The sequence below is a fragment of the Ailuropoda melanoleuca genome, chromosome 19 (assembly GCF_002007445.2).
Source record: "Ailuropoda melanoleuca isolate Jingjing chromosome 19, ASM200744v2, whole genome shotgun sequence".
Lineage (NCBI taxonomy): Eukaryota > Metazoa > Chordata > Mammalia > Carnivora > Ursidae > Ailuropoda > Ailuropoda melanoleuca.
Genome location: NC_048236.1, coordinates 2,131,918 through 2,156,644, shown reverse-complemented (window position 1 = coordinate 2,156,644; position 24,727 = coordinate 2,131,918). Strand labels below are relative to the sequence as shown.

General features: G+C 56.6%; 3 protein-coding genes across 16 annotated transcripts in view; 2 read left to right on the top strand and 1 right to left on the bottom strand.

Moving 5' to 3' along the window:
- DLK2 (delta like non-canonical Notch ligand 2) overlaps positions 1 to 4,208 on the top strand; it is a 4,849-nt gene extending 641 nt beyond the window's left edge. For 2 of the 6 annotated variants that reach the window (XM_034648206.1, XM_034648208.1), the window contains exons 2-6: positions 539 to 669; positions 831 to 987; positions 1,915 to 2,120; positions 2,579 to 2,723; positions 3,455 to 4,208. In XM_034648206.1, the coding sequence (XP_034504097.1) occupies positions 539 to 669; positions 831 to 987; positions 1,915 to 2,120; positions 2,579 to 2,723; positions 3,455 to 4,190 (1,375 nt within the window). In that variant the 3' untranslated portion in view covers positions 4,191 to 4,208. Of the gene's footprint in view, positions 1 to 6; positions 34 to 538; positions 670 to 830; positions 988 to 1,914; positions 2,121 to 2,578; positions 2,724 to 3,454 lie in introns of those variants that run through there. The other 4 variants (XM_034648209.1, XM_034648207.1, XM_002914471.4 and 1 more) reach the window with 4 other exon arrangements.
- Positions 4,209 to 4,300: 92 nt separating this feature from the next.
- On the bottom strand, positions 4,301 to 23,439 carry ABCC10 (ATP binding cassette subfamily C member 10). Of its 3 annotated transcripts, XM_034648200.1 has the most exons (23): positions 23,298 to 23,439; positions 22,760 to 22,931; positions 19,505 to 20,723; positions 17,976 to 18,203; positions 17,196 to 17,352; positions 16,812 to 16,921; positions 15,449 to 15,528; positions 14,636 to 14,807; positions 13,393 to 13,491; positions 12,823 to 13,012; positions 12,013 to 12,090; positions 11,665 to 11,859; positions 11,067 to 11,220; positions 10,696 to 10,885; positions 8,418 to 8,761; positions 7,930 to 8,099; positions 7,285 to 7,445; positions 6,723 to 6,976; positions 5,700 to 5,759; positions 5,614 to 5,654; positions 5,429 to 5,526; positions 5,076 to 5,188; positions 4,301 to 4,763 (listed from the first exon to the last, which is right to left on the bottom strand). In XM_034648200.1, the coding sequence occupies exons 2-23, from the start codon at positions 22,918 to 22,920 to the stop codon at positions 4,610 to 4,612; spliced, it is 4,428 nt and encodes a 1,475-aa protein (XP_034504091.1). In that variant the 5' UTR covers positions 22,921 to 22,931; positions 23,298 to 23,439; the 3' UTR covers positions 4,301 to 4,609. The 3 variants fall into 3 exon arrangements, with proteins under 3 accessions (XP_034504091.1, XP_011217042.2, XP_034504090.1); XM_011218740.3 differs by having other exon boundaries at positions 5,614 to 5,759; XM_034648199.1 differs by having other exon boundaries at positions 5,614 to 5,759; positions 23,181 to 23,316.
- The window catches only part of ZNF318 (zinc finger protein 318), a 96,803-nt gene continuing 95,361 nt past the window's right edge, over positions 23,286 to 24,727 (top strand). For all 7 annotated transcript variants that reach the window (XR_004622089.1, XR_004622087.1, XR_004622086.1 and 4 more), the window contains exon 1: positions 23,286 to 23,423. Coding sequence is in view for 2 of the 7 variants with exons in the window: in XM_011218787.3 (XP_011217089.2) it covers positions 23,346 to 23,423 (78 nt within the window). In the remaining 5 variants the exon portion in view is untranslated. The remainder of the gene's footprint in view (positions 23,424 to 24,727) is intronic.

Below are 24,727 nucleotides of genomic sequence, written 5' to 3'. Positions count from 1 at the left end.
TGCGTCCCGGGGCGCGTTGCCTCACAGCCCGAGGTGAGGACCGCGAGGGCAGGGGCGCGCGGGGCTCGGGGCGCTCTGGGGATTCCAGGCCCCGGGACGCGGCCGAGCCGAGGCGACGGCGATGGGAAGGGAACGTGGGAGCATGTCCGGGGGTGGGGGGAGTCGAGGTGGGAGGCGGAGACTGCTCGCCGCCGGGAGCCAGCCCCCGCGTCCCCTCCGTGCCCAAGGCCGCTTCTCGGCGCTGCCCCCATTCCCGCGGAGTCCTCCGCGCGGACTGCGTTCCCAGTCCGGCCCCCTCCGGCGCCTGGACCTCGTTCGGCGCTGCCCATCCTTCGCCTCCTTCCCACAGAGCCCGCTCCGGGGCTCCTGTCTCCAGTACCCTCGCCTGCTCAGCCTTCCCCGCCTCCGCCCTGCCGCTGCCCCCACCTCCCTCTTCTGTCCGGACGCCCCTCTTCCCCCTCTGCTCCTGTCACTCGGAACCGGAATCCGTGCCACCATCTCCGGGTCCGGCCTCCTCCCAGCCTGTGCCGTCCCACAGGTGTCCGCACGTCCGGCCGTCCATCCGTCCGTTCCTCCCGGGGCCGGCGCTGACCATGCCAAGCAGCTGCCGCTGTCTACATCTCGTGTGCCTGTTGTGCATCCTGGGGGCACCCGTTCAGCCTGCCCGAGGTGAGCGCGCCCCCCGGCTCAGGTCGCGGCCCTGCCCTGCCAGCCTTCGCTAGCGCGTTGACCTCTGCCGGCCAGAGACGGCACTGCAGCCGCTCGACCCGCGGGGTTGACCGGACCCAAGTAGTCCCTTTGCAACGCGAGGAGTCTCTGTTCTGCCCTAGCCCAGAGCCGAGCCCAGCCAGTGACTGAGACCCCGCATCTCAGGGAGCCGAACCCCGACCCGGGATCACCCCTCCCACGTCGATCTCTTGCAGCGGATGACTGCAGCTCCCACTGTGACCTGGCCCACGGCTGCTGTGCGCCTGACGGCTCCTGCAGGTACCTCTCTCGAGCACGTGCTCCCAAACCCTTTGCTCCCCATTTCCTAGCAGGTCCACGCCCACAACCAGGTCAAGCCCCAGGGCATAGTGTCTAGGGGCTTAAGACCCTGCTGTTCACTCCCCATCCCGTCATGGCCACAGGGCAGACTGGCCAGGCTCTCCCTGGCCCCCGGTTCCCCTCTGCTTTGCCTCTCTTTTGCTTCTTCTCGCTTATGCCTCCCCACTCCCAACTCCTTTACTCTCCCAAGGCTGATCCAGGAATTCTGGAAACGTTCCTTCTCAAGATACCAGGAGAAAGACCTGAAGCTTGAGAGAGTTTGGAGATTGGGACCATGAGGAAAGGGGGAGATAAAAATATAAAGAGAATGAGTTTAGCCTGGAAAAGAAAGGCTGCGGGTGGGTTGCTGGGGAGACACACTTACAAAAGAGGCTCTTTCTTGATGAATTTGAGTAATTGACTCACTGGGGTGCGGGTTGGGCAAATTCTGGAGCAGGAGAAAAGTGTGTCTGAACATAAGGAAAGGAGCTGACAGGGCAAGGTGTTGGAGGTGTTGGCCGTGTATGGGACACTCTGAAATAGTTGAGGTCTTTGTCCTGGAATTAGGATGGGAAGAGGGTCCTTATGACCTTTCAAGGTCACTCTTTTTAAACTGGTTCTGAGCACCTCAGACATGCCAGGAATGGTACTGGGGTTATTTACAAATGTCATCTTAATTTCTCCCTCAACCCAACCCAACGCAAACCATTACAGATGGGAACACTGAGGCCCAGAAAGGTTAGACAAAATGTAAAACCAGGACTTGAATGCTGGCATCTGATGGTTTGATTCCGTGTGTTTATGTCCCGTGACCTTGTACAACCCTATACCTACCTGGGGTAGGCCTGCTTTCCCTGAGGGGTTCTCATATGTCCTTCTGTTTTCTAGAAGCCCTGGTCTTGCCTCCTCCATTTCCTCAGATCTCCCTACCCAGAGCCCTGCCCCTGTGCTTCTCCCCATCAGGTGTGACCCAGGCTGGGAAGGGCTGCACTGTGAGCGCTGTGTGAGAATGCCTGGCTGCCAGCATGGTACCTGCCACCAGCCCTGGCAGTGCATCTGTCATACTGGCTGGGCGGGCAAGTTCTGTGACAAAGGTAGGGGAGTAGAGAGGGTAGCCGTTGGGCTGGGGACCCTGTGTGTCTTGGGAGAACATCTATCTGTATTTATCGAGCACCTATTGAGTCTGGCTTAAAGCCTCAAATACATGGTATTTTATCATTTTAGACTTTATCCCTGTTACCTAAATTGGTCTTCAAAATAATTCTGTGAGGTGGGCAAGGCAGCTGCCAAAAACATACTCCTTTTACAGATGAGGAAACTGAGACCCACAGATGAGCTACGAGTTGCCCGATAACCTTGAGGCAGACCGACAGTGCCAGGGCTCGGAGCGTCCTGACTCCAATTCAGTGTTGTTGGTTTCCCCCACTACACCGCACAAGCTCTGGGTGGGTCTGTAGTACGAGCCATGGCCGCAGAGCTGTGGGCGGGGCCGGGCAGGTGTGGGCGCCAGGTGTGAGGGACTCTCCCCGAGACTTCCCGGTCTCCCCTGCAGATGAGCACATCTGTACCATGCAGACGCCCTGTCGGAACGGAGGCCAGTGCGTCTATGACGGGGGTGGCGAGTACCACTGTGAATGCCCACCAGGCTTCCATGGGCGTGACTGCGAGCGCAAGGCTGGACCCTGTGAGCAGGCAGGGTGAGTACTGGCCCGTGGGTGCGTGGGTGGTTACGGGAGGAGCTGGTGGCAGAAGAGAGAGGAAGCAGGAGTGTAGAGAGGGTGGTGGTGAAGAACTAGGTCTGAGGGTCAGAAGTCCCACACGGGAGCACCCGAGGATAAAACCCCAGGCTGCCAAAGTATCCCTAGTTCAGGGTTTCTCAACTCTGGGGTACCATTTGAACCATGTCTCCAACATCAGAGATTGGTAGGAGCTGGAGGTACGCCCCGTCGGTGTGTGACGGCTCCGGTTGGGGAGGTGGGCGTGGGGAGGCTGAGGACCTAGGACTCCCCTCGTCCCCCGTCCCCTGGGGAAAGCTGGCACGCAGGTCCTAAAGACGTTCCACACAGCGGCCTTCTGCCCCACTGTGAATCCCAGGAAACGCGGCTGGCAGGGCTGGACTTGTCCTCATTTCGGCCTCAGGCCTGAGAGCCTATGAGAATAATAGCACACTCGCCTTGAGCTCTGCCTTTGGGCCAGGCCCTGTGCTAACTGCTTGACGCTGGATTATCTCCTTTCACCCTCACAATTTGGGAAGCCGAGGGACTATTCTTATTCTCATTTTTAAAAGGAGGAGTTCAAGGCTGAGAGAGAGGGGCTCAAGGCGACACAGCCAGAAAGGGGGTAGAAGGGCGGCAGTGGTCAGGATGCCGCCCTGGGCTACCCTGAACGTGCGAGCTGGCCTCGGTGACCTCTTTCGCTCCCACTGCAGCTCCCCGTGCCGGAATGGCGGGCAGTGCCAGGATGACCAGGGCTTTGCTCTCAACTTCACCTGCCGCTGTTTGGCGGGCTTCGTGGGTGCCCGCTGTGAGGTCAATGTCGACGACTGTCTGATGCGGCCTTGTGCCAATGGCGCCACCTGCCTGGATGGCATAAACCGCTTCTCCTGCCTCTGCCCTGAGGGCTTTTCTGGACGCTTCTGCACCATCAACCTGGATGACTGTGCCAGCCGTCCATGCCAGAGAGGGGCCCGCTGTCGGGACCGTGTCCATGACTTTGACTGTCTCTGCCCCAGTGGCTACGGCGGCAAGACCTGTGAGCTCATCTTACCCATCCCAGATCCTGCCACCACCGCGGATATCCGCCAGGGGACCACCTCGGCTATGGCGGTACCTGCCACAGGGCCTGTCCCTCACAGCGTGGGGGCGGGTCTGCTGCGCATCTCAGTGAAGGAGGTGGTGCGGAGGCAAGAGGTGGGGCTGGGCGCATCTAGCCTGGCAGCCGTGGTGGTATTTGGGGCCCTCACGGCCGCCCTGGTCCTGTCCACCATGTTGCTGACCCTGAGGGCCTGGCGCCGGGGTGTCTGCCCCCCCGGACCCTGTTGCTACCCTGCCCCACACTATGCCCCGGCACGCCAGGACCAGGAATGTCAGGTTAGCATGCTGCCGGCAGGGCTCCCGCTGTCACCTGACCTGCCCCCTGAGCCTGGAAAGACCACAGCACTGTGATGGAGGTGGGGGCTTTCCGGCCCCCACTTTCACCTCCTCAGCTTCTCCGACTGGAGTAGGCCTTTTTCGCCGCCCTTCTCCGGGGGTATACACACGGAGGGACCTCAGCCTCACACCAGAAATACTATTTTTTTAATACATAGAATGTAAGATGGACATTTTATCAAATAAAACTACGAAAGTGCACCTGACTGGAGTCCCAGCTGCGAGAGGGCAAGAGTGGAGGCCTGGTTCTGGAGAAGCCTCGGGACTCTGCCCACCCCTCAAGAGAACACTCCAGGGTACCCTCTTCCCCTCTGGGACGTGAGGGAGAGGTAGAGCCACAAAGGAGAGTGTAAACAAGCAGCCAGCACCCCTGCACCTGCTCACTCAGGAGTGGCTAAGACGAGGGGAGACCCTGTAGGACGGGGGGGGTGCCCTCAGCGAGAGGAGTGGGATCCCTGCTGGCTGCTCTGCAGCAGCTGCTGGAACAGCGAGTGGGGCCGGCTGCGGAGGGCGGCGGGGGAGTCCAGCTCCATGACCCTCCCTGCGTGCAGCACCAGCACTCGGTCAGAGCTCAGGATCGTGTTGAGCCTGTGTGAGAGAAGGTGCTCAGTGGCGGGGGGCAGGGGGAATGGAGGACAAGGCCCTAAAGAAGAAAGCTGACCTGTTCTTCCCTCTTCTCCTCCCCCTGGACAGCACAGGGCTGCGCCACAGGCTTTAGCCCCTGGCCCTGTGCTAGGGGAAGACAGCAGATACCCTCGGACCTGGAGAACGGGGAGCTGAGATTCATCAGGGATTGGAATCTCTAGGGCCCTGACCCCTGGGGTCCCTGAAAGGAAGGGAGGTTCTGGGTTCATGTCACCATAGCCCCTGATTAGAGTCTCCCAATGGATGCCTGCACACCTGTGGGCAATGGTCAGCACTGTCTTGTTGGCAAAACGTTCGCAGATGGTCTGCTGGAGGAGCTGGTCTGTCTTCTGGTCCACACTCGCCGTGGCCTCATCGATACACAGGATCTGGAACATGTGGAGAGGTTTGGGAAGGGGAGGGAGGAAGAGGGTGAGCCTTGGCTCCTACCCAAGGGAGCACCAGGCCCTACCTCCTGGCCCAGCCCAGCCAGCCTACAACTCCCCACCTCCAGCTCTAAAAGGAAAACTAACTTAGTCCCCCGAAACCTCTCCCCAACCCACTTCTTCACCCTGACCACCCCCTGCCTTCTTCCTGGCGCTCTTGAATGTCTCTTCCTATTGCCTTACCTTGGCATCAGTGAGGAGAGCCCTGGCCAGACACAGCAGCTGCCTCTGCCCCAGGGATAAGCTCCGGCCCCCCTCACCCAGCTCACCGTCCAGACCACCTGCAAGGCACAGCTTCCTCACCCCCAGGTCCCAGACCTCTCCCCGCTCCCTCCTGCCACCCCGCAGGGGAAGGGCCTAGCACTCACCCATGGATAAGATCACCTCGCTCAGGTGACACTGCTCCAGGGCCTGCCACAGAGCTCCATCCTGATGCAGGCCCTGGGGATCCAGGTTTTCCCGAACAGTCCCACTGAACAAAAAGGGTTCCTGGGGGATGACAGCCAGCTGGGATCTGAGGGGTAAGGAGGGGACAGGACATGGGGTCTAGACTGGAGATGTGACCACTTCTGTTCCTAGTTCTGGTTTTTAGCAGGCATTTCCAGGAAAGCTTGGGGGGTAAGACCTGAACAAAAACCCCTCTCTGCTCCCCAGTTGGTCAGCCATGTACCTAGAACTGTGCCAGTGCTACAAGGAAAATCAAAGACACCAAAGGCCTCGACTCTATCCTCAAAGAGCTTACATCTCCCTGAGGTACAGAACACTGAGAACAGGAGTGGGCGAAACTGTGTGGGCCCGACTCCAGCAGCCACTGGGGCAGCAGCGGCAAGGAATGACCAGAGCATGAACGGGGAGGGGACACTTGAAGGTCAGAGACGGGCCTGAAATTGGGTCCTGAGGAGCTACATGGTTGGGCTATAAGGTAAGGCCACCATAGGTGAGAAGAGAAGGCAGGAAAAGCAGGGCCGGGGCTTGGGATCGGAAATGGGCTTTAGGACGGGGCTGCCCCACCTTGTGCATGTCATGGGACTCAGCAAAAATGATACCAGGTAAACCTGGAGGTGGAGGTAGGGACATGACTAGGCCCAAAAGAGGCCACTTGTGGCCGGGGGCAACCAACCCAGGTCCTGAGCTGTCCCAAGCACCGCCTGCCGAGCCTCAGGGCTGAGGGCATCAGTATGGGGCACCGCCCTTGGCAGACTCTGGTTCAGGAGGCAGTGATTGGCCTCGAGCGGAGGCTGTGCTCTGGGAAGTATAAAGCAAAGCTGGAAAGGTAGGCCTGGGTCAGACTGTAGGCCTTGAGACCACAGCTATGTCTGGACCCGGGCACGAGGAGCTTGCTGTCCTCACCTGCTTATCCTGTCCTCCATCCTGCCCTGGACTGGCCCTGGCCGCCCTGAGTTGATATAAAGCCTTCCTAGCTGGACCTTCCTCCAAGGGCCAGTAGTCTGGTTCCCCTCCTCCCCCTCCCCCAGACCTGAGTTCAGCCAGCTCCAGCTGGCTGGTGTCCACACCGTCCAGCAGCACTCGCCCCGAACTGGGTTCCAGCAGCCGGAAGAGCACCAACAACAGGGACGACTTGCCAGAGCCCGTGCGGCCCACAATGCCCAACTTCTCTCCGGGCTGCACGCGGAAGGTCACCCCGTCTAGCGCGTTCGGCAGCCCTGGCCGGTACACCAGCACCACATCCTGGAACTCCACGCTCCCCTGGGTCAGCCAGCTGACGCCCAGCTGGTAGGGTCCGTGGGTGGGAGAGAGGGGGAGATGCGTAAGGTGGAAGAAATGAGGAGGGGGAGGGGCGATGGGGAATGGAAGAGGGGAGAATACGGAGAAAGGGTTGGCGCAAGAGGAAAGGGCACCTGTAGCAGAGGGGGGGGCCCTCTTGACGTGACCCTGTGGAGTGTGGGGTCACAGGGCCACGTGAGAAAAGCTGAGAAAGATAGAGAGGAGCAAAAGGAAAGGAACGAGGGGAGGTGGGTGCTGTCAGGAGGGTCCTCCTGGGCTCCGATGCCCAGGCCCGGGGAGGAGTGCAGGCCTACCCGCGGCAGCTGGCCCTGGGGCTCTTGGGGCAGGTCACAGGAGTACTCCTCCAGCCGCTCGACGCTCACCAGCATGGTTTCTGTCTGTGTGAAGCTGCTCACCAGGCCCGAGAGCAGGCCGGTCAAGGACAGGGCATAAGACAGTGACAGGCCCACCAGTCCTAGGAGGGGAACACAAGCCGCTAGGGGATGCCTGAATACTGGGATGCATGTGAAAACAGGGCTGGGGCGGAACGGGAGAATTCCAAGCTGTGGACTCGTGGGCATGTAAGGGAAGCCAGTAGAGAAGCAGGAAGACGCCAGGATCCAGACAGGGGCCATAGGAGGTGAGCCACAAGGGGGTGCAGTGGGCCCGGAGAGGCTTCCAGAGAAGGCAGTGGAAGATGGGCCGGGCAGAGCGCTGGGGATGGGGCGGAGCAGCGAAGGGGTGAAGACCAGATTTGTTCTAGTCCCAGACCCTCCACACTTGGCAAATCTCTCCCTGGGACTCAGTTTCCTCAACTCTAAAATGGGGGCGATGGCCATCACAACACATCCTGGGTGGGGGGTGAAATGTTGGGAGGACAGTGCGGGGAGAGGCCTGGGGCGGGGGCGTGGGGGGAAGGACATGCTTCTGAGGCGCGAGTGAGGCTCCCCGGGTGGCACCTGGGTCGGCGAGGCCCTGCTGGTGCTGCACCAGGGCGATGCCCGCGATGGCGCTGACCACCGTGGCCCCCATGAGCTGCAGCCGAATGTCCAGCCACTGTATCGCGGCACCGGCGGCAAACTGGCACCTCTGGTTCAGCTCCAGCAGTCTCTGGTTCTCCTCCTCAAACCTGGGAGAGGCCGGAGGGAAGGGAGGCCGCGCCACCGCTCCACTGACCCACCCAGACTCCTTCCCCACAGAACGCGTCTTTCTTGGAGCTGATCTACACACGCACAGGCCTCTCCTCAGGGGTACAGAGGGGCCGGGGCTCCGCCCACTGTCCCCTATCCCGTTTTGCTGTTTCCTTCCTCTTTCCCCTACGGCACTCACCCACCCGTCCCTTCCCGTCCCTTCTCGGGAGACCTGCGGCCCACCCCCACGTGCCCTTCCTCTCAGGGGTCCCTCCTCTCGCCTCCCCCAGCCACGGCGGGAGGCAGCCCTCACCCACCTGCAGGTGGCCCCCGCGGCCCGCAGCACGGGGAGGCCGGCCCAGGTGTCGGCCAGGTGGGTGTAGAGGGGCGACAGGGTGAGGCTGCTCAGGCGCCGCAGCTCCCGCGAGGAGGCCCTGTAGCGGCGCTGCACGCGGTAGTACAGGGCGCTCAGGGGCGGCAGCAGCAGCAGCAGCCAGGGCAGGCCGGCGCCCAGCACCGCCAGGAGGCCCAGCAGGCCGGCGGCGTTGGCCAGCAGGATGTTGAGCGTGAAGGGCAGGCTGTCATCCGCACAGGCCACGTCCGAGGAGAAACGGTTGAGGATCCGGCCGGTGGGCGTGGAGTCGAAGAAAGTCACCGGCGCCTGCGAGAGGGGGTGTGGTTGGGCCGCAGGGGGGCGGCGGTGGGGGGGACAGCCCTGGGGGGAGGCGGGGTGGGAGGAAAGGCGCAGTAGGGGATAGGAAAGGAGGAAAGTGTCCCCTGAGGGGGCTGGTGGCGCTCCGAGGGAGACTGTCCCAGGGTGGGAAAGACAGACTCTCCCATCCCTCTGGCCAGTGGTCACCCTGAGAGAGGCCATGCTGGCCATTCGTCGGCCTCTGTGCTGGACAGGCCTACTCCCCTTTCCGGGGCAGGGAGCCAGTCTCTCTCCAGAAGAAGGGGACTTCAGGACAGTGAGTGAGGTTGAGTTAGAGGTCAGAAGGATCACCCCGACTGCCCCGGCGCCGGACAGCAGTCTCTCAGTACGATCTCACGGCTAAGTGCTCAGGCTCTGCAATCAGACTGCCCCTCGGATTCCAGCCCTGCCACTTACTGGGTGGGAGACCCCAGGCAAGGAGCTTCATCTCTCAAAGGCCCCTGTTCCTCATCTCAGAAACAGGGATAATGACACAAGTGTTCAGATCACTCCTGGGAGGGACCATCTCAGAGAGAGCCTGTCCCTTTCCTCCCCTTCTCCATCCCCCCAGCTCTCTGCCTGTACTTGAGGACTAATCCTCTTAGGGCAGGGCTAGGGCAAAGGACTTCTGGCAGCACCTCCTAATGCCAATTCATAAGGAATGAATTCCTTCACAGCCTGCAGGGGCCCTGGTCCTGGAGGAGAGGCAGAACAGTGGGGGGCTCCTCCCTGACAGGCAACGGGAAGGTGCCCAGCCTGGCTCCCCGCAGAACTAGCCTTGTCCAGGTCACTTACACTCTCAGAACCTGAGTTTCCTTACCTGTCAAATGGGGATAACAGTGCCTACCTCACGGGGTTAGTATGAGACCCTGATAAGATAACAGACAAGAGAGGTGCCTGGGTGGCTCAGTCGGTGGAGCGTGACTCTTGATCTTAGGGTTGTGAATTCGAGCCCCACATCGAATAGAGATTATTTTTTTTAATTAAAAAAAAGGATAATGGATAAGAAAGGGCTTTATAATAATAACAACGACATCATTAACAATAATTGCTAATTGTGTATTTAGTATGTGCCCGGCACTATCCTAAGCACTTTCCATGTACTAATTAATTTAATCCTCCTTAAGTCTATGGGGTCAGCAACAGACTAGACACGTATATAGCAACAGGGATGAATCTTAGAAACAGTCCTAAATAAAAATTGTAAGAAATGCAATGCCATGGGGCACTTGGGTGGCTCAGTCAGGTAAGTGTCTGCCTTCTGCTCAGGTCATGATCCTGGGGTTCTGGGACTGAGTCCCACATCGGGTTCCCTGCTCAGTGGGGAGCCTGCCTCTCCCCTTGCTCATGCTCTCTCTCGCTCTCTCTCTCTCAAATAAATAAATGAAAATCTTTTTTTAAAAAAAAGAAATGGTACGCCATTTATAAAAACACCGGCACACAAAACATAGGTGTTTTGCACAAAAAGCCAAACGCAAAGCTACATACCTAAACACACTGGGGATGGTTGCTTATCAAGGAAAGGAGGGGAAAAGGAAATAGGGTACTCAGATAAAAGGGAATGGATAAATAAAATTAAAAGGGGATCTTGCATGATCTAAGGGGTGTCCCATGTCCTGTGAATTATAGGTAATTCAGGCCTCTGCTCTTGACGTCCAGAACGGAAGTGACTCTGAGCAAGATTTTCTTCTCCCCATTTTACAGATGAGAAAGCTACAGGCTTAAGGAGCTGGGGTTGAACCCAGGCAGCCGCTCCGCTCTCAGCCTGTCCAGGTCTCAAGCTGCCCAGTGTTGCACCCACCTGTGAAGGCTGCCTTCTCCTGAGGACTAAGAGGTAGGAAGGGGCCCCTGAGGGAGCCCAGGTACTGGGAAGATGCCCCTATGCCACCCCCCCATCCCCTCACCATAAGGACTCGACGCAGCAGGCGGCGATGCAGGGTGGCGGCCGCTCGGAGGGTGCCCGCTGCAAAGAGCACGGCCCGGAGAAGGGTGCAGAGGGAATTGATCCCAGCAATGGTCGCGTAGACGGTGAGGTAGAAACGGATGTCTGAGGAGCCATTGGAGGCGGCTTTCGGCAGTGGGAACGCTGAGGTGCTGGGGGTGAGGAGGGGGCCGTGGATAACCAAAAGTAGGCCCCTTGGGGGTCCCTTCCCCTCCCCGCCAGCTCTCCCCACCAGAAGACACACCCCTGGAACACCAGCCCCCCCCAACCTCTTAATCCCCGCCTGGCAACCCCTCTGAGAGCCCCAGGCCTGCGCTAGCCCCAGCCACTCACTAGAGGCTTCCAGGGGAGAAGAGGAGCAGCGGGGCAGAGAGGAGCCCTGTGGAGCCCGGGCTGGTGGGGGCTGGCGCCTCCTGGGAGCTATTCTTGTCAGTCTTCAGCTGGGAGATCCAGTGGGAGAGCCACCAGTCAGCAGTGTTCCTTGTGGCTGGGCGGGGATGGGGAGGGAAAAGCTGTGAGAGAGGCTACTCATCCCTTTCTTCCGTCCAATCACCCCCTTCTTCTGCCCTTGACTCTGGTGTCTCATCTTCTTCACCCGCCCCGGCCCTAGCCACCTTGCCACTCTCCCATGTCCTCCCATGCCCCTAGTGTGCACTTCTTTCCTGGGCCCCGCACCCTTTAGCTCAGAGGAGTGCATGATCTGGAATTTGCAGAGTGGGAGCTAGCTGCGGGGGGCGATCGATCGGAAAATCGCTAAAGAGCACACCCCTCAGGTCCCTGGGATGTTCTCAGAATTGGGGGTGTGCCTCTTGTCCCAGCTGCTGGCCATACCTGGGGAGGCTCAGGGCTTTGTAACTATCAGTACAAGGCCAGGGCTGTGACGGGGACCTAGGACTGCGGTGGGATGAGGGGCTCTGGAGCTCACGCCTACCTTGCATGAGAAGCAATGAGAGGAGGATGGCTAGACCCAGGCCCCGGCCCATGGCCCTCCAGTACGCTCGGTACACGTACAAGGCCACCGCGCCCTCCTTCTTGCTTTCCTCCTGCAGCAGACGGCCACATGCATTCTCCTCTGCTTCCAGCCCCTCCTTTGTTTTCTCCAGGTTCCCGACTGACCGTACTGTGGCTGTGAGGATGAGAGGGGAGGGCAGGGTGTGGATTAAGTTTGCGGGAGGACAGTTAACCGTCAGGGTTTCAGGCGGGCAGGGGAGCTTTGAGGAAATCATGTCTCTACAGTGTGGCGGTGAAGGGCAAGCCCCTCCTCAGCCCTGAGCCATACCTGAGTCAGCCTCTTGTCCATCCTCAGCCCAGGCTTTGGGGACAGCCTGGACCAATGGCAAGATCTCAGAGGGAGGCCCTGGAAGGTAGCAGGGAGATCGTCGGGGGGCTGTCCTGGGTATATACCATATACTCTGCCTTTTCTCAGTGAGCTCCCCAATCCACCTCCCATTCTCTTTGGACCCTTCCCTGACCGTCCGTAGCAGGGCCCTGCCCCGGACCCCAGACTCTGAGCAGGACCCTCAAGTCCATCCCTCTGCGTCTGCAGTCCAGCGGCTCAGACAGAATGCGTTCACCCCTCCAAGGAGAGCCCTAGCCGCCCAAGAGCACTCTGTCAGGAGTCACCCCTCATTACTGTAGAGTTTCCTCCTCACGCCTCCCGACCTCTCTCACGCTCCGGTGGGGCCTCATTTCCTCCCGTTTCTCTCCCAGCGAGCTTGCGGACAGTCATGTCCCTCTGGATAATAATCCATCAGAGGTGGGCTTTTTGTTTATTTTTGTTTGTATTTGTAATAAAAAGACTGTTCTAAACCTGACCGCTGTCTCTTCTCTGAGGACGTCAGTGTTCCTGGAGATCCTGGGCCTCTGTGCTCCCAAAGCACCCAGTCACCCTCTCTGTGGCCTCACATCCGTTCTGTGAAGGCAGGACAGGGTCTCCCATGAGACAGAAGGATGAGGGGGCCCAGGCCACACATGGTGGAGGGAGTGGCAGGGTCCACATCTGACAGTTCATCTGTCGCCCTTCCCCTGTGGCACCTGGGCAGATGGCTCCCACCCTGTGCTGGGCTCCCGCCCCGGCGGCCCACACTACCTGCCCGAACAAGACGCCCGGCCTCCATCAGCAGCACCACGTCTGCCTTCTCCAGGTACTCGGTGCGGTGGGTGCACAGCAGCCTTGTGGTGCGGCTCAGCACTCCCAGGAGGCACCGGTGCAGCAGGTGGTTGGCCACGTCTGCATCCACCGCGGCCAGAGGGTCGTCGAGGAGATAGAGCTCCTTTTCCTAGGAAGAGGTGGGGACACCATGGCACCAAGGCCCAGGTGGTCTGGTCAGAACCCAGACCTCTCCTGGGACACAATCTTGAGGCAGTCAGAGAAGACAGTTGAGAGGAACTCTGCGGGCTACCCTAGAGCAGTAGAGAAGCAGGTGGGGCTCCCCTTCAGTCAGGCAAGGCCAGTGTCCAGCTTTGCTGGGTCCCAGTGTTTCGAGTCATATCACATTTTTTAAAGGATGTTTAATTCTGCCTTCACTCTGCAAAAGGGAGATGGGACGGCCAAGGGACCAACACCTCAGGACAGGGTGGGAGGGAGGAAAGAAACCAGATGCTGATGAAAATATCCCCACCCCCCCCAAGGCTTCAGATTCCCCCATTTTTAATTTACCTGGTAGACAGCACGAGCAAGAGCAATCCGGGCTCGCTGTCCCCCGCTGAGGGCCACACCCTTCTCCCCCACCTCCGTCTGGTCACCAGCAGGCAGGATCTGATAGGACAGACTCCAGCATTGGTCAGAGGGCTCCCCAATACCTTTACTCCATCCTTTAAGAGATGGAGGGGGTCAAGAGAGCTAGGGAGTTTGAGGAGAGTAGACTTGAATTTGGGGCAAGCGGGCCTCAGGGGATAATCCGTAATTCCAATGGTCCAATCCCCCCGACGACTTTATGAAGCTGGTATTATTTCTCTCTCACAGATGAAACCAAAGTTCAGAGTAACTACCCAGGCCCAGGTTGTCCACAGCTAGTAAGCTAGCAGGACACGAATATCAATTCTTAGCCACCCTGTCACACTCACTCCCCTGCCTTTCTAAAGGCCAGGATAATGAGGGGCAAATTCAATGTGAAAGCTTTCATAGGTCTTTACGCCAGGAATGTACCCTAAGCCTTCGTGTGGCCTCAGGAGTGGTCTCCTTAGCTAAGGGGACCCGTACCAGCGGAAGCACCTCTGGTCTACCAGACCGTGAGTCCCCGAGGGAAACGCTTTGTAATTCACCTCTTTTCTTAGTGCCTAGAACCATTCCCAGTACCCGACAGGCATTTGAGAAGTGCTTGCTATAGAAACAAATGATACATGGGCATAGGGTACCCCATAGTCAAAGTAAAGTAAAGGTCCTCTTTTCCAGGGAAGTCCCACATTACCCACATTACCTGGACAGGTTAGTGGTGAGGACAGTCCTGCAGGGGACATGGGGATTGAATGGAGAAGCCATGGGTGAGATCTGGGATCCCATCCCCCTAAATTTAGTACTCTGGCTATAGGTGATTTAATGCACTTGCCTAGAGTTACCTTGACTCTGAAGCCTCCCCACTGGGAGGCGGGGGAAAGCCTCTTGAATCAGAACCGCTAGGCCAACCTACATGGAGCTAAAGCCTCAGAGGGAACCCTGGCCTAGAGGCCTCAGAGTTCCCCTAGCTGCTGTGTGGAACACCCCATCACTACCATCCCTCTGGCTCCTCCCCAGAAGAGGAAACCATGCACTGGACTGTCTGGGAGGGCCAAACCTGACGACAGCCAGTCTTAGGATGCAGGATGATGGTGCCCGAGTAGAAGCAACCCCTTCCCAGAGAAGCGAGTCTCTGACTTGAGGCGTCAGGGACACGGGGAAGCAGGCCTCAGGGCCAGGCACTCACACGGAGGTCATCACCGAGGGCGCAGGCCTCCAGCACTTCCTTGTACAGCTGAGCATCAAATGTCTTCCCAAAGAGAATGTTGTCTCGGATGGTTGCAAACTGGATCCAGGGTTCCTGGGTGGCCAGGCCAAAGCCTTTGGACAGCCCCCACACTGCCACCCGCCCGCGCAGCCTGCAGAGAGCCAGGCCGGCAGCATGGGGGACCAGCTCCCGACTGGGTCCCTCCGTAACCAGCCCCTGGCCTCCCAGAAGCCTCTCCAGACTGCTGTCTTCTACGCCGGGCCCCCTTCGTGTCACGTGGGCTCTGGATCGGCAGCCACTGGGGTTAAGGGGTCCTGACAAGGCTGGAGGCCCCTCCTGGACTGGGAAGCAATTGCTCTTTGGCTGCAGCCAAGCGGCTGTCAGATCTGGACGGGTGCTGAAGCTCAGAGGAGAGCATGGCCACCACCCTGCACTCATTCATCCTCGCTGTAAAGTCAGAAAGCCCTCCTTCATCCCTCTGCTCCTCCCTGGATTCCCTCCCCGCATAAACACATTTTCTGAAAGAGGAGCTTTTGCAGGATGTTTCCATTTCTTTCTTTACTCACTGTTATAGCACTCACAACACTCTGCTGTGAGGATTATGACAACTCACTTTCTTGACTGCTTTCCCCTTTCCAGACTGAAAACTCTTCCAAGAAAGGGACATGGTCTTGTTCATCTCTGACCCTTTGGCATCCCTGGACCCTAAAAAGCCGCCCGCCACATGGCAGGGGCTAGGCAAGTGTTTGCTGCAGGTCAAAGCTGAGGACGGGGGTGCTAGACGTTACTCACCTGTGGAGCTCCCCAGCAATGGCGGCCAGCAGCGAGCTCTTCCCACAGCCCACCTTCCCCACGATGCCCACCAAGGCACCCTGCGAGGAAGCCAGACAGTAAGCATCAGGTCTCCCTCCTGAGGCCCTGGGCTGCCAATCCTCCCACGGAGGCTTCTCTCTAGGCCCCAGTTAGTCTGTAAGGAAAGAATTCTCCAGGCCACAGGCTGAGCTGTACGTCACTGAGTGACACTATACAAGACCTCGAGAAGTACAATGCTTTTCTAGAAATAGGTGGGGTTCTCAGAAGCTCTGTCTGTGATGCCCCCACTCTGTCAGCCAGGATTGACCCATTTCTGAGGGGGCGCTGGACCAAGCTGAGACCCTCCCCTGGGAATTCGCCCTCTTTCTGGCTGTAGTCTGCTAAATGGGGGGGCTCTCTGCAGTCACAGCCTCTGCTCAGTGGAGAGCGGGTCCACTGAAAGAGAAGCACGAGGCAGATACAGAGAAAAGCAGACAGAAGGAGAGCCCTACGAGTCGAGTCCTGGTTCTGGGCTGCCGCTGAGATCCAGCTGCCTGCATGCTTTTGGATTCTGCAATCCATCTCTATATCCTTATTATAAATTCTTATTTGCTTAAGCTAGCTCCAGTGGGTTTCTATGACTTATAACCAAAATAGGCCCAACTAACAACATTAGTAAAATTCCTTTGAGAAATTCCAGCCTTGTCTTGCCTGAACTAAGAAGAAAAACAAAATACACAGCCCATGCCAGAAATGTGAGCCAAATGTGGTAGAGACAAGAGAATCCTGGGTTGAGCCGTGGGGCAAAGGGTTGGACAGGGGTCAGGGGAGAGGGAAAACTCAGGCCTGGGGTAAACAGGAGTCACTGTCCTGCCAGAAATATTCTTTCAAGTGCTTCTTTGACGATGTATATGGTGGTGTGAGTCACAGGGTGTGATTCCTTTTCGGCAGGCTACATAGAGGATTATCTACCCCGTTTGCAAAATCCTTCTCAGAAGAGGCTGTTGGGCCTCACCCCTGGTCCCCAGCCTGGGGCAGATGCTGAGTAAGCTCTGGGGTCTGCTCGGAACTTGGTGGCCTCGGAGGGCTGATGGAGAGACAGATGCACTTGTTGGCCTGGCCGAGGTAGATATAGCTGTCTGAAGACCAGGGAAAGAGCAGACAACTCTGAGAACACTGTGCTAAGTGGGATGATGTCCAGCGAGGAGCACAGAACACGCTCACCAGAGCCCCTCCAGTCTTCCCCTGGGTACTTCGACATGCAGGCCATCTAGCTATGATGGGCTCCGTGCGTGTCTATCTGTCACTGAGTCTGCAGCTCTCATTCACCCAGGGACTCCCCGAGGTGCTCTAACCAACAAACCTTCTTCACTTCGAGGTGACTGATGAAGGTCTCCTGGCTGCTTCCAACTGGGTCCCAGGAGAACAGGGCTTCATGCAGCTCCAACACTGTAGACGGCTCTGTGGGGGGATCTGAATAGGAGAAAAGCCACTCAACGTGGGCTTCCAAGGCACAACCTCCCTCCTTGGGGAGGGTAAACCAGGAGCATGTCATTGGCTTGCGTGTCCTGTATCTACCAGCCCAGGGCTAACTCAGCCTTCATCCTGGTCTGAGGATTCTCCCCAACTTGCTCTGCCTGGATTCTGCTGCCTCTGGCTCTTTCCACCAGCACCTGCATATGGCAACCTAGGAGCTACAGCTCCCTCCTCACCCTGTGCCGGCCTCTTCCCTCTAGCTTCCCATTACCTGGGCTATAGTAGGCTTGGGGGCTGTGGTTGGGAAGGTCAAGGAAACGCTGGATCCGGTCCAAGGACACTTTGGCCTCCAGGAGGCCATTAATCACCCAAGGGAAGTTGTTGAGGGGAAGAATGAGCATGCGCACCAGTGCCAATGCCGTGAACACCTAATGGGGCAGAAGGGGGACGGAGCATCACCTGAAGCCCAGGAGCTATCTGAAGGTCTGCTCTCTGGGTGGCCCTGCAGACATGGAGGTGGAGGGAAGAATGGGGCAGGAGCAGAACTGAGGGGTTGGCAGGAAAATCCTTGGGTTAGAGATGGCAAAGGGAGCCACCTCAGAACCCTAGAAATTCCAGATGTTCCTCCAGAGATCCAGGTTGGCCCTCAGTAAGCACACAGTCCTGGCGCATTCTGAGACGTTCTCAGAATTTCTAAGTGGAAACATTGTCTGGCCCTGGCTGGAGCTGGCACTGGATCATGGATTTTTTTTTCCCCCAAGGTCATCAGAATGAGGATAAGGGGACCTAGCATGGAGCCCGGGGCTAAAGTCAAAGAGGAAGGAAGAGAGGGGGAGAAAAGGGATTCCTTTACAGAAGAAAGGGCTGTATACCCAAGGCCCCAGACATTTCAGAGAATTCCCCCTTGGCTGGGAAAGGTTAAGGCAGCCAGAGATTCCCCTTCCCAGCATCCCCAAGGGCCTGAGTCCCCCTCCCGAATCCACTCCCATCTCCTTGTTGCTGCCTCTCTCCACACTTTCCTACAGCCATCCCCTCCTCTCCTGGCCCTCACCTTGGTGGCAGTGAGCTGGTGCCCCATGAGGACATAGGTGATGAAGATGACGATGGAGATGACAACTGGCAGGGCCGCCCACAGGTACACACAGGCTGCATCCAGGTATTTGATGACCCAGAGTCGCCCCAGTTCTCGAGCTCGGCAGGCCTCTACTCGGGCCCCCAGCGCCTGCTCCCACCCGAAGAACTTGATGACCCGAATGCCACTCAGCAGCTCTGTTATGAGCTAGGGATGGAGACAGGAGGGCAGTGTGAAGTGGAGACCCTGCTACTGCGTGTCCATTCTCCTCTGCCCCGGAGCTCCTGGCAGAGGAAGCCGAGTACGCTGAACTCCCAGATACTCGGTATTTCTCTGGCCCCCTCCCCTCCTCATCTCAGCCCTTTCTGGAAATCCTGCCTTCAAATCCCTTTCAGCCCTGAGTTGCTTCCCTTGCATGTTTTCCTTCTCCTCCACGTGGCTCCAGAGCCGGGACCAAGTCAGAACTGGAATCCCCTCACCTTCTCAGGAGAGGAAGTGATAGAAAATATAGGGGGGTTACCACACTGGGGTAAAAGTACTCCTTCCGTGAGGTGAGGGACGAAGGACTGTTTCCCACAGCCAGCAGCAGAGGGCTTTGGGAGCTGGGAGCCAGTTTGGCCCATGGCTTGAGCGCACAGGTGCAGGAAGCCCACACCACAGCCCAGGGTCAGACAGGCTGACGAGTCTAGGCAAGATGGGCAAGGGCTAGAGAAACTTCTTGGATCCCCACATTCGCACATCCCCAGCCCGCAAGCCAGGGAGGCACTGCGAGTCTAGTCTGTAGCTGTCACGGGTAGGGGAAAAGGGCCTGGGCCATAACCAACTAAGAGGGACCTCCTCCCATAAGAGGGTGACAGCTATGCTATGTGGACCGCCAGGCCTGCCATGCCCCAGTCACTGCAGAACCCGGAACTGACTCAGCCAGACCCTCAGTGTCTAGAGCTGGCCCAGGCGGAGACTGACCTCCTCCCTTGCCCACAGCCCACCCCTTAGACGTAGCCAGGCCTCTCCCAGGCCTCTCCACATGTGGCTAGGCGACGGTCTCTGCCCTAGAGAAAGAGGTAGAAGGCTCGGGTCCGGGCACTAATACCCAAAGCCCGTGTGGTCCCAGACAGGCTACGTCCTACCTCCTAGGGCAGCTGCTTAGGGCTCCATGAGCTAATACTAGAGGATAACCAACGGGCCACGTTTATTTAGTGCTGACTTTGTGACTGGCCCCATACCCCGAGTTACCTCCTACCATCCTCACGACAACGCTATGAGGCAAGCTATTATTATGGTCACTTCCCAGATGAAGAAAACAGAGGCCCCACGAGGTGAAGCGACTTGTCTGAGGTAATTAAACTAGTAAGTGGAAGAGTCGGGATATGAACCCATGTCTTTCTCCAGTCTGAGCTCTTAACTTCTAGAACATGCTCACACCCTCAGGCACTGGGCCTAGGAGGACCTGGGGACCAGGATGCTGGGTGGGGTCTCCGGATTGTTGGGGGACCCTAAGCAGCCCTCACCTTAACCCGCGCATCCTTGTGCCGCAGCATCTCCTGGTTGCTGGCCATGATGCGGGTGGCAATCACTTTGTTGACAGGGACCAGCAGCAGTGCCAGGATCAGACCGCCCACGAAGGCCACACCCACCTGCTGGTGCAGCAGGTAGAGGGTGATGGCCAGCTGCAGGGGCAGGCCCCAAGCTTCATGGAAGCTCCCAGCAAAGTTGAGCAGCCGCTCAGAGTCGGTGCCCAGTAGGTTCAGGGCCTCCCCGGCAGGAGGGCGTCTGGGCCCCAGCTGTAAAGCCTTTCGGTACAGAATATTCAGCACAGACCCCCGTGCCTGAAGCGTCACCTTCCGTACCTCATACCCATACTGATTCTGCAGCACAGCACCCAGTACGGCCCCACCAGCCAGCCCCAGGGCATACAGCAGTCCATTGCTTAGTGGCTCCTGCCCCTCCTCCAGGAAGCCCACCAGGAGGGAAAGGAGCAAGGGCCCCGAGAACCCCAGCATGGTCCCCACCAGCTTCAGTAGTCCCAGTGCCAGGTAGTGCTGGCCAAAGGCCTCATACAGGGCCCTCCACAGCTGAGCCCCTTCCTGCCAGTGTGCCTGGAAGGCACGAGCCAGGTAGGCTGGGTGCAGCCTGTGTGGGAGGCGGCAAGTGTCCTGGGGCTGCCGGAGCTCTCCACGGGCCCCTCGGGCCAGCAAGGGTGTCAGCCAGGCATAAGAAATGCGTGACAGCCAACTCTCCCCATCTTCAGCTACCTCAGGCTCCTGTCCCTGAGACAGGAGGGTCTCCTGGGCCCAGGGCTCCCGTGGCCCCCCGGGGACTGCCCAGCCCAGTCCATAGGCCAAAAGTGCAGCCAGCTGCAGGATGAGAAGGCATAGGCGGGATAAGGGTCCTGGGAGAAGCGGGGGCAGAAGTGTGCCCCGCTGGCAGTGCCATAGTAGGGTCAGCACTAGGGCTGGGGCTGGCAGGAAGGCAGCCAGAGCCAAGGCCAGCGGTCCCCGGGAGTGGCCATGAGGGGAATGAGCCAACGCCCACAAGGCCAAGCAGTGGCTGATCCAGGCCACCGCTGCCACACCCCCTGCCAGCACTTCTAGCCCTACAGGCCCTGGGCCTGCCCCGGGTGGCAAAGTGACTGGAAGGAGGTCTAGCAATGGAAGGACGGAGAGCAGGAAGGAGGCTGTGAGTCGGAGGCGCCAGCCGGGACTGCGGTGCAGGATGTAATCTGGATTCCTAGGGACAAGGGGACAAAGGAAAAGGAGGCACATAATGGCTGACTGAGGGCCAGGCACACCTCTAATAACTCACTTACCTAGTGGTAATCAGCTCCTTTTCCTGCCTTTTACCTTGTTTCTATTCCATTTTACCCTGAAATGCAGAGCTTTTTCTCCAGGAAGTCTTCCTGGCACAACCTAAACTGTTTTCCAATCTCCCCATACAATTTCTGATCTTTCTTTTGCCACAGAAACTAACAATTTTTGGTTAAGGATGTATGTAACATGAAGACTAATTAGAAAAAGAATCCTAAGTTATCATACAGCTAACAACCAAGAAATGAGTATTCATTTTCATAAAAGTACCTACCTAAAATAACCCATAAATTCACCCGAGGCCCTATTAGATGAATAAAAACTTGACTTATTTATGGCTTCTACACTCTAATACGATAGCCTAAATTTTATGAAGCCTCAGAATATTCTACTCTCTTTCCAGTGGTTGTAGAAGGTGGTATAGATCATATTTGTGACTCCATTTGCAGAACAAAAACCTCTTTTTAGTTTTGTCTTTATCTTCTTGGCATGCAAAAAACATTTTAAGTCAACAAAAGGGTGACCTGTCTCCATTAAAAAATCAAGTGCAGGATCATACAACTGCAGCAGTGAACATCGGAATGCCTTGAAGGCTTACATCATGAGAAGACTAAATCTATTGTTCCCTTTGTTGGCAGGGCTGGGTTACTGAAAAAGTTTAATCCTAGATTAGAATACTTTGGATTTCCTCTAAAAAGTCCAGTTAATCACAGTAATATGGAGCGGTTTATACTGGAATAAAAATCAACCTTTAAGAATCCTGTTTCCTAAGATGTGGGGACAAAACATTGGGCCCTTGGAGGCCCCAAGTTGGCCATCAACCAGTCTTATGCCCCTGGATAAGGTTTCCGTCCCTCTCGCATTTCATTTTCCTCATCACTACAGTGAGCAGTGAGGAGTCTGGACCCAACGCCCTCTCAGGTCCTTTCTTGTCTGAGATTCTGGATCTCTCTAACCCTTTTCAGCAATGTACAGAAAGTCCGAAAAGTGAAGGGAGAGTCTGATAAGTGAAAAACCACAATTTCTATTGATTATATGATGGTCTTTCTGGCCTCCGCCTTAGACTGTGTGTTCCCAGAAGCACTGTGTCTATTTTTAATAGATACTCCTCTGAGCAGGCTTTGGATGTCTATGCTAACTGATTAACCCTCTCTAGAATTCTGCCTCATTCTATGTAAAAGACAAATCAGGATTCCCCCCACACCAAGCAGATCCCAAGCTTCTCCTCCTCAAGGAAGGGATTCATCAGCCCCCTGTTTCATTTTGGATAGGGACACATTCCGTCTATCAGCCTAGGGACTCCAAAACGCAGAGACTAGACTTCTTTCCTGCCTTGACAGTAGCCAGAGCGAAGGTATCTTCAGACATATCTAGCCATACAGAAAATAAATATAGAATCAAGGTGAGTTTGACACTTGTACCTTAGAGCCCCAAACCCAGGAAGATAAAAGATTTTGATGTTGCTCTTCTCTTCTACCTACTGCTTCCTCTCCAGCTGGGTACATATACTTCTCTTAGTCCAGGGAACAGGGAGTTTTCATGGATGGAAGTGGTGAGAAACTGGTCCTACAACTACAACACAAGCTATCCTTTTTGGCCAAAAACATCGTTCACCCAATTTTGCCTCCAATCATGACAGTTGTGTTTGGGCATCTGCAAATCTACAGAAGGGATGCTTTGTACTACACCCGGCCTTAAAAAAATATACCACGCACTGTGCTATATGCTTTAATGCATTATCTGATTTAAACCTCCCAACAACGCTATGAGGCTCAGAGAAGATAGGGAACTCGACCCAAAACGGCCACATTGCTGCAAGGTGCTAATGCGCAGCTTTTATTCTATTTTTGCCCCATTCCACAGACCTCACTATTCTGGATGCACTACCGCGGAGATGTGGGTTTCGGCTGAGGTCTGAGGGCACACATGGACAGATGTCTTGCACCTGTTTCTACCCACCTCGGGTTGCCCCAGTGGCAGGCACTGAGCACGGCGAGGAACGCATGGGGCAGGGCGCTGAGCACCAGCTGGGTGAAGCAGTGGCCCGTGGTGTCCCCCTCCCACACCGGGAGCGGCTGCAACACACTGGTCTCGCACAGTTCGGCCAGGAACCGCTCCATGGAGGTTTCACCTGTGAGGAAAGCCGAGGGGGGAGGGAGGAAAGGGTCCTCCCGGGGTGGGGGATCCGTGTTCCCAACGGCGAGGTCCCGACAGGGAGCCGGCACCCGGTGGGACGGAGTGGGGACGGCGACCAGGAAGCCAGGCTGGTCGGCTTCAGCGGGCCCTGACAGCAGGGTCTCCCCGCCTCCAACCCCGCCCCCGAACCGGGACCTCCCCTCGCTTGGGCCCCGAGGTCAGACCCCGCCCACTCTCGCGTTACCTCAAAGGGAAGTGGTTTGGCACTCAGAGCTGGCCGATTTCTGGACCGGTCACCTACCCGGCTTCGCTTTTCCCCCTCCCCCTGTGTCTCCGCCCCCAGAGATCCGGAACGTCTAACCTGAAGGAGCTGCTTGGCGCCGGATCCCCAGATCCCGAGCACTGGTGAATGCAAAAGAGCCAGCTGCTGGGTTACGGTGCTAGGCAGGCTCGCCTGGCACCCCCTATAGGCGAGATGAGCTCGCAGGTACTGTTCGCCCCGCCCATTTGCTGGGCTTCTGCGCGCGTGCGCACCTCTCTGCTGCGTCCAGGCTCTCAGTGAGCCGGCGCGCAGCTCCAGTCGCTTCCGGGTGTTCAGCGGGTTTATGCTACCTTATTTACATAGGGACTGATGTCAGCTCTAGTGCAACGTCATTTATACACGCTCAGGTAGAGTACTCGCTCCGTCTGTCTCCTGTTTACTAGCAGGCACATGCATTGCACTAATTCTTAAAGCTTACGCAACTGAGAAGCCAGACATGCGTGCTACACGGACGGATACTGCCACTTAGGGACACTTAGGCCATTTCCTTCTTAACTCCAAGGCTGCTTGGCTTTTTACCTGACCTCTTTGAACTTCAGGGGTTTTTTGTCCGTGCAAAGTGGGCAATACCAAGATACTGATCAGAGAGTTGAATAAAATGTTTAGGGCAAATGCCTCCTTGCTGAGAGTGGTCCCACAATAAATAAATAAATTTAAGAAAAGCAGTGGTAAGAACATAAACTTTGTAGTTAGACGGACCTGGCTTTAAATCCTGACTCCACCAATATTTAGCAGTGTGATCTCGGCAAGTAGCTTCTTCATATTAGTTTTATTATCTGTTTATTGGGCATGCTATTGGTACCTTACGAAAGTATGTACAGCATCCTAAGAAAAATAGCTCAACAAATAACTATGATTATCCCATTTAATCTCAGTGAGAAACCTGGTATCTCTAATGTCAGGAATTAGTATTTCTATTTTTAGAAATTAAGAAATGTAGATTTGAACAGAAGCAAGATAACCTTAGGCTTCTAGGAGCTACTGAATTGCCCATTGTGACTTCTGTGCTAAGAGCCACAGGAAATATTATCACTGGGACAGATGAACAGACTCAGGGTGTAATAGATGCAGGAGCACTTGCTGTCTTCCCCAGCCAGCTAACGAACCCCAAAACTAATATTCAGAAGGAAGCTACGTGGACGATGTCAAACATCACAGCTGGTCTCCAGGACAAGGTACAGCAAGTTGTGAATCATGGATTAGTCTGGTTCCTCGTTGGTGTTCTCTCTAAGGCAGAGTTTAAGACACACAAGGAAGCTGTCTGGGCTGTGACCAACCATACAAGTGGTGAGACTTTTGAACAGATTGTATACCTTGTTCATTGTGGCATAAGAGAACCATTGATGAATCTCTCAACTGTGACAGATCCCAAAATTATTCTGGTTATTCTGGACGCCATTTCAAACATCTTTCAGCCTGCCGAGAAACTAGGTGAAACTGAGAAACTTAGTATGATGATTGAGGAATGT

Bases quoted from the DNA above. Each gene is read 5' to 3' on its own strand.
- ABCC10 (XM_011218740.3), bottom strand. From the start codon at position 22,920: ATGGAGCGGTTCCTGGCCGAACTGTGCGAGACCAGTGTGTTGCAGCCG. The intron at 20,724-22,759 runs GTGGGTAGAAAC...CCTTGTCCCTAG, and splicing joins TGCCACTGGGGCAACCCGAG to GAATCCAGATTACATCCTGC. The intron at 14,808-15,448 runs GTGAGTAACGTC...GGCTCTCTGCAG, and splicing joins ATTGCTGGGGAGCTCCACAG to GCTGCGCGGGCGGGTGGCAG.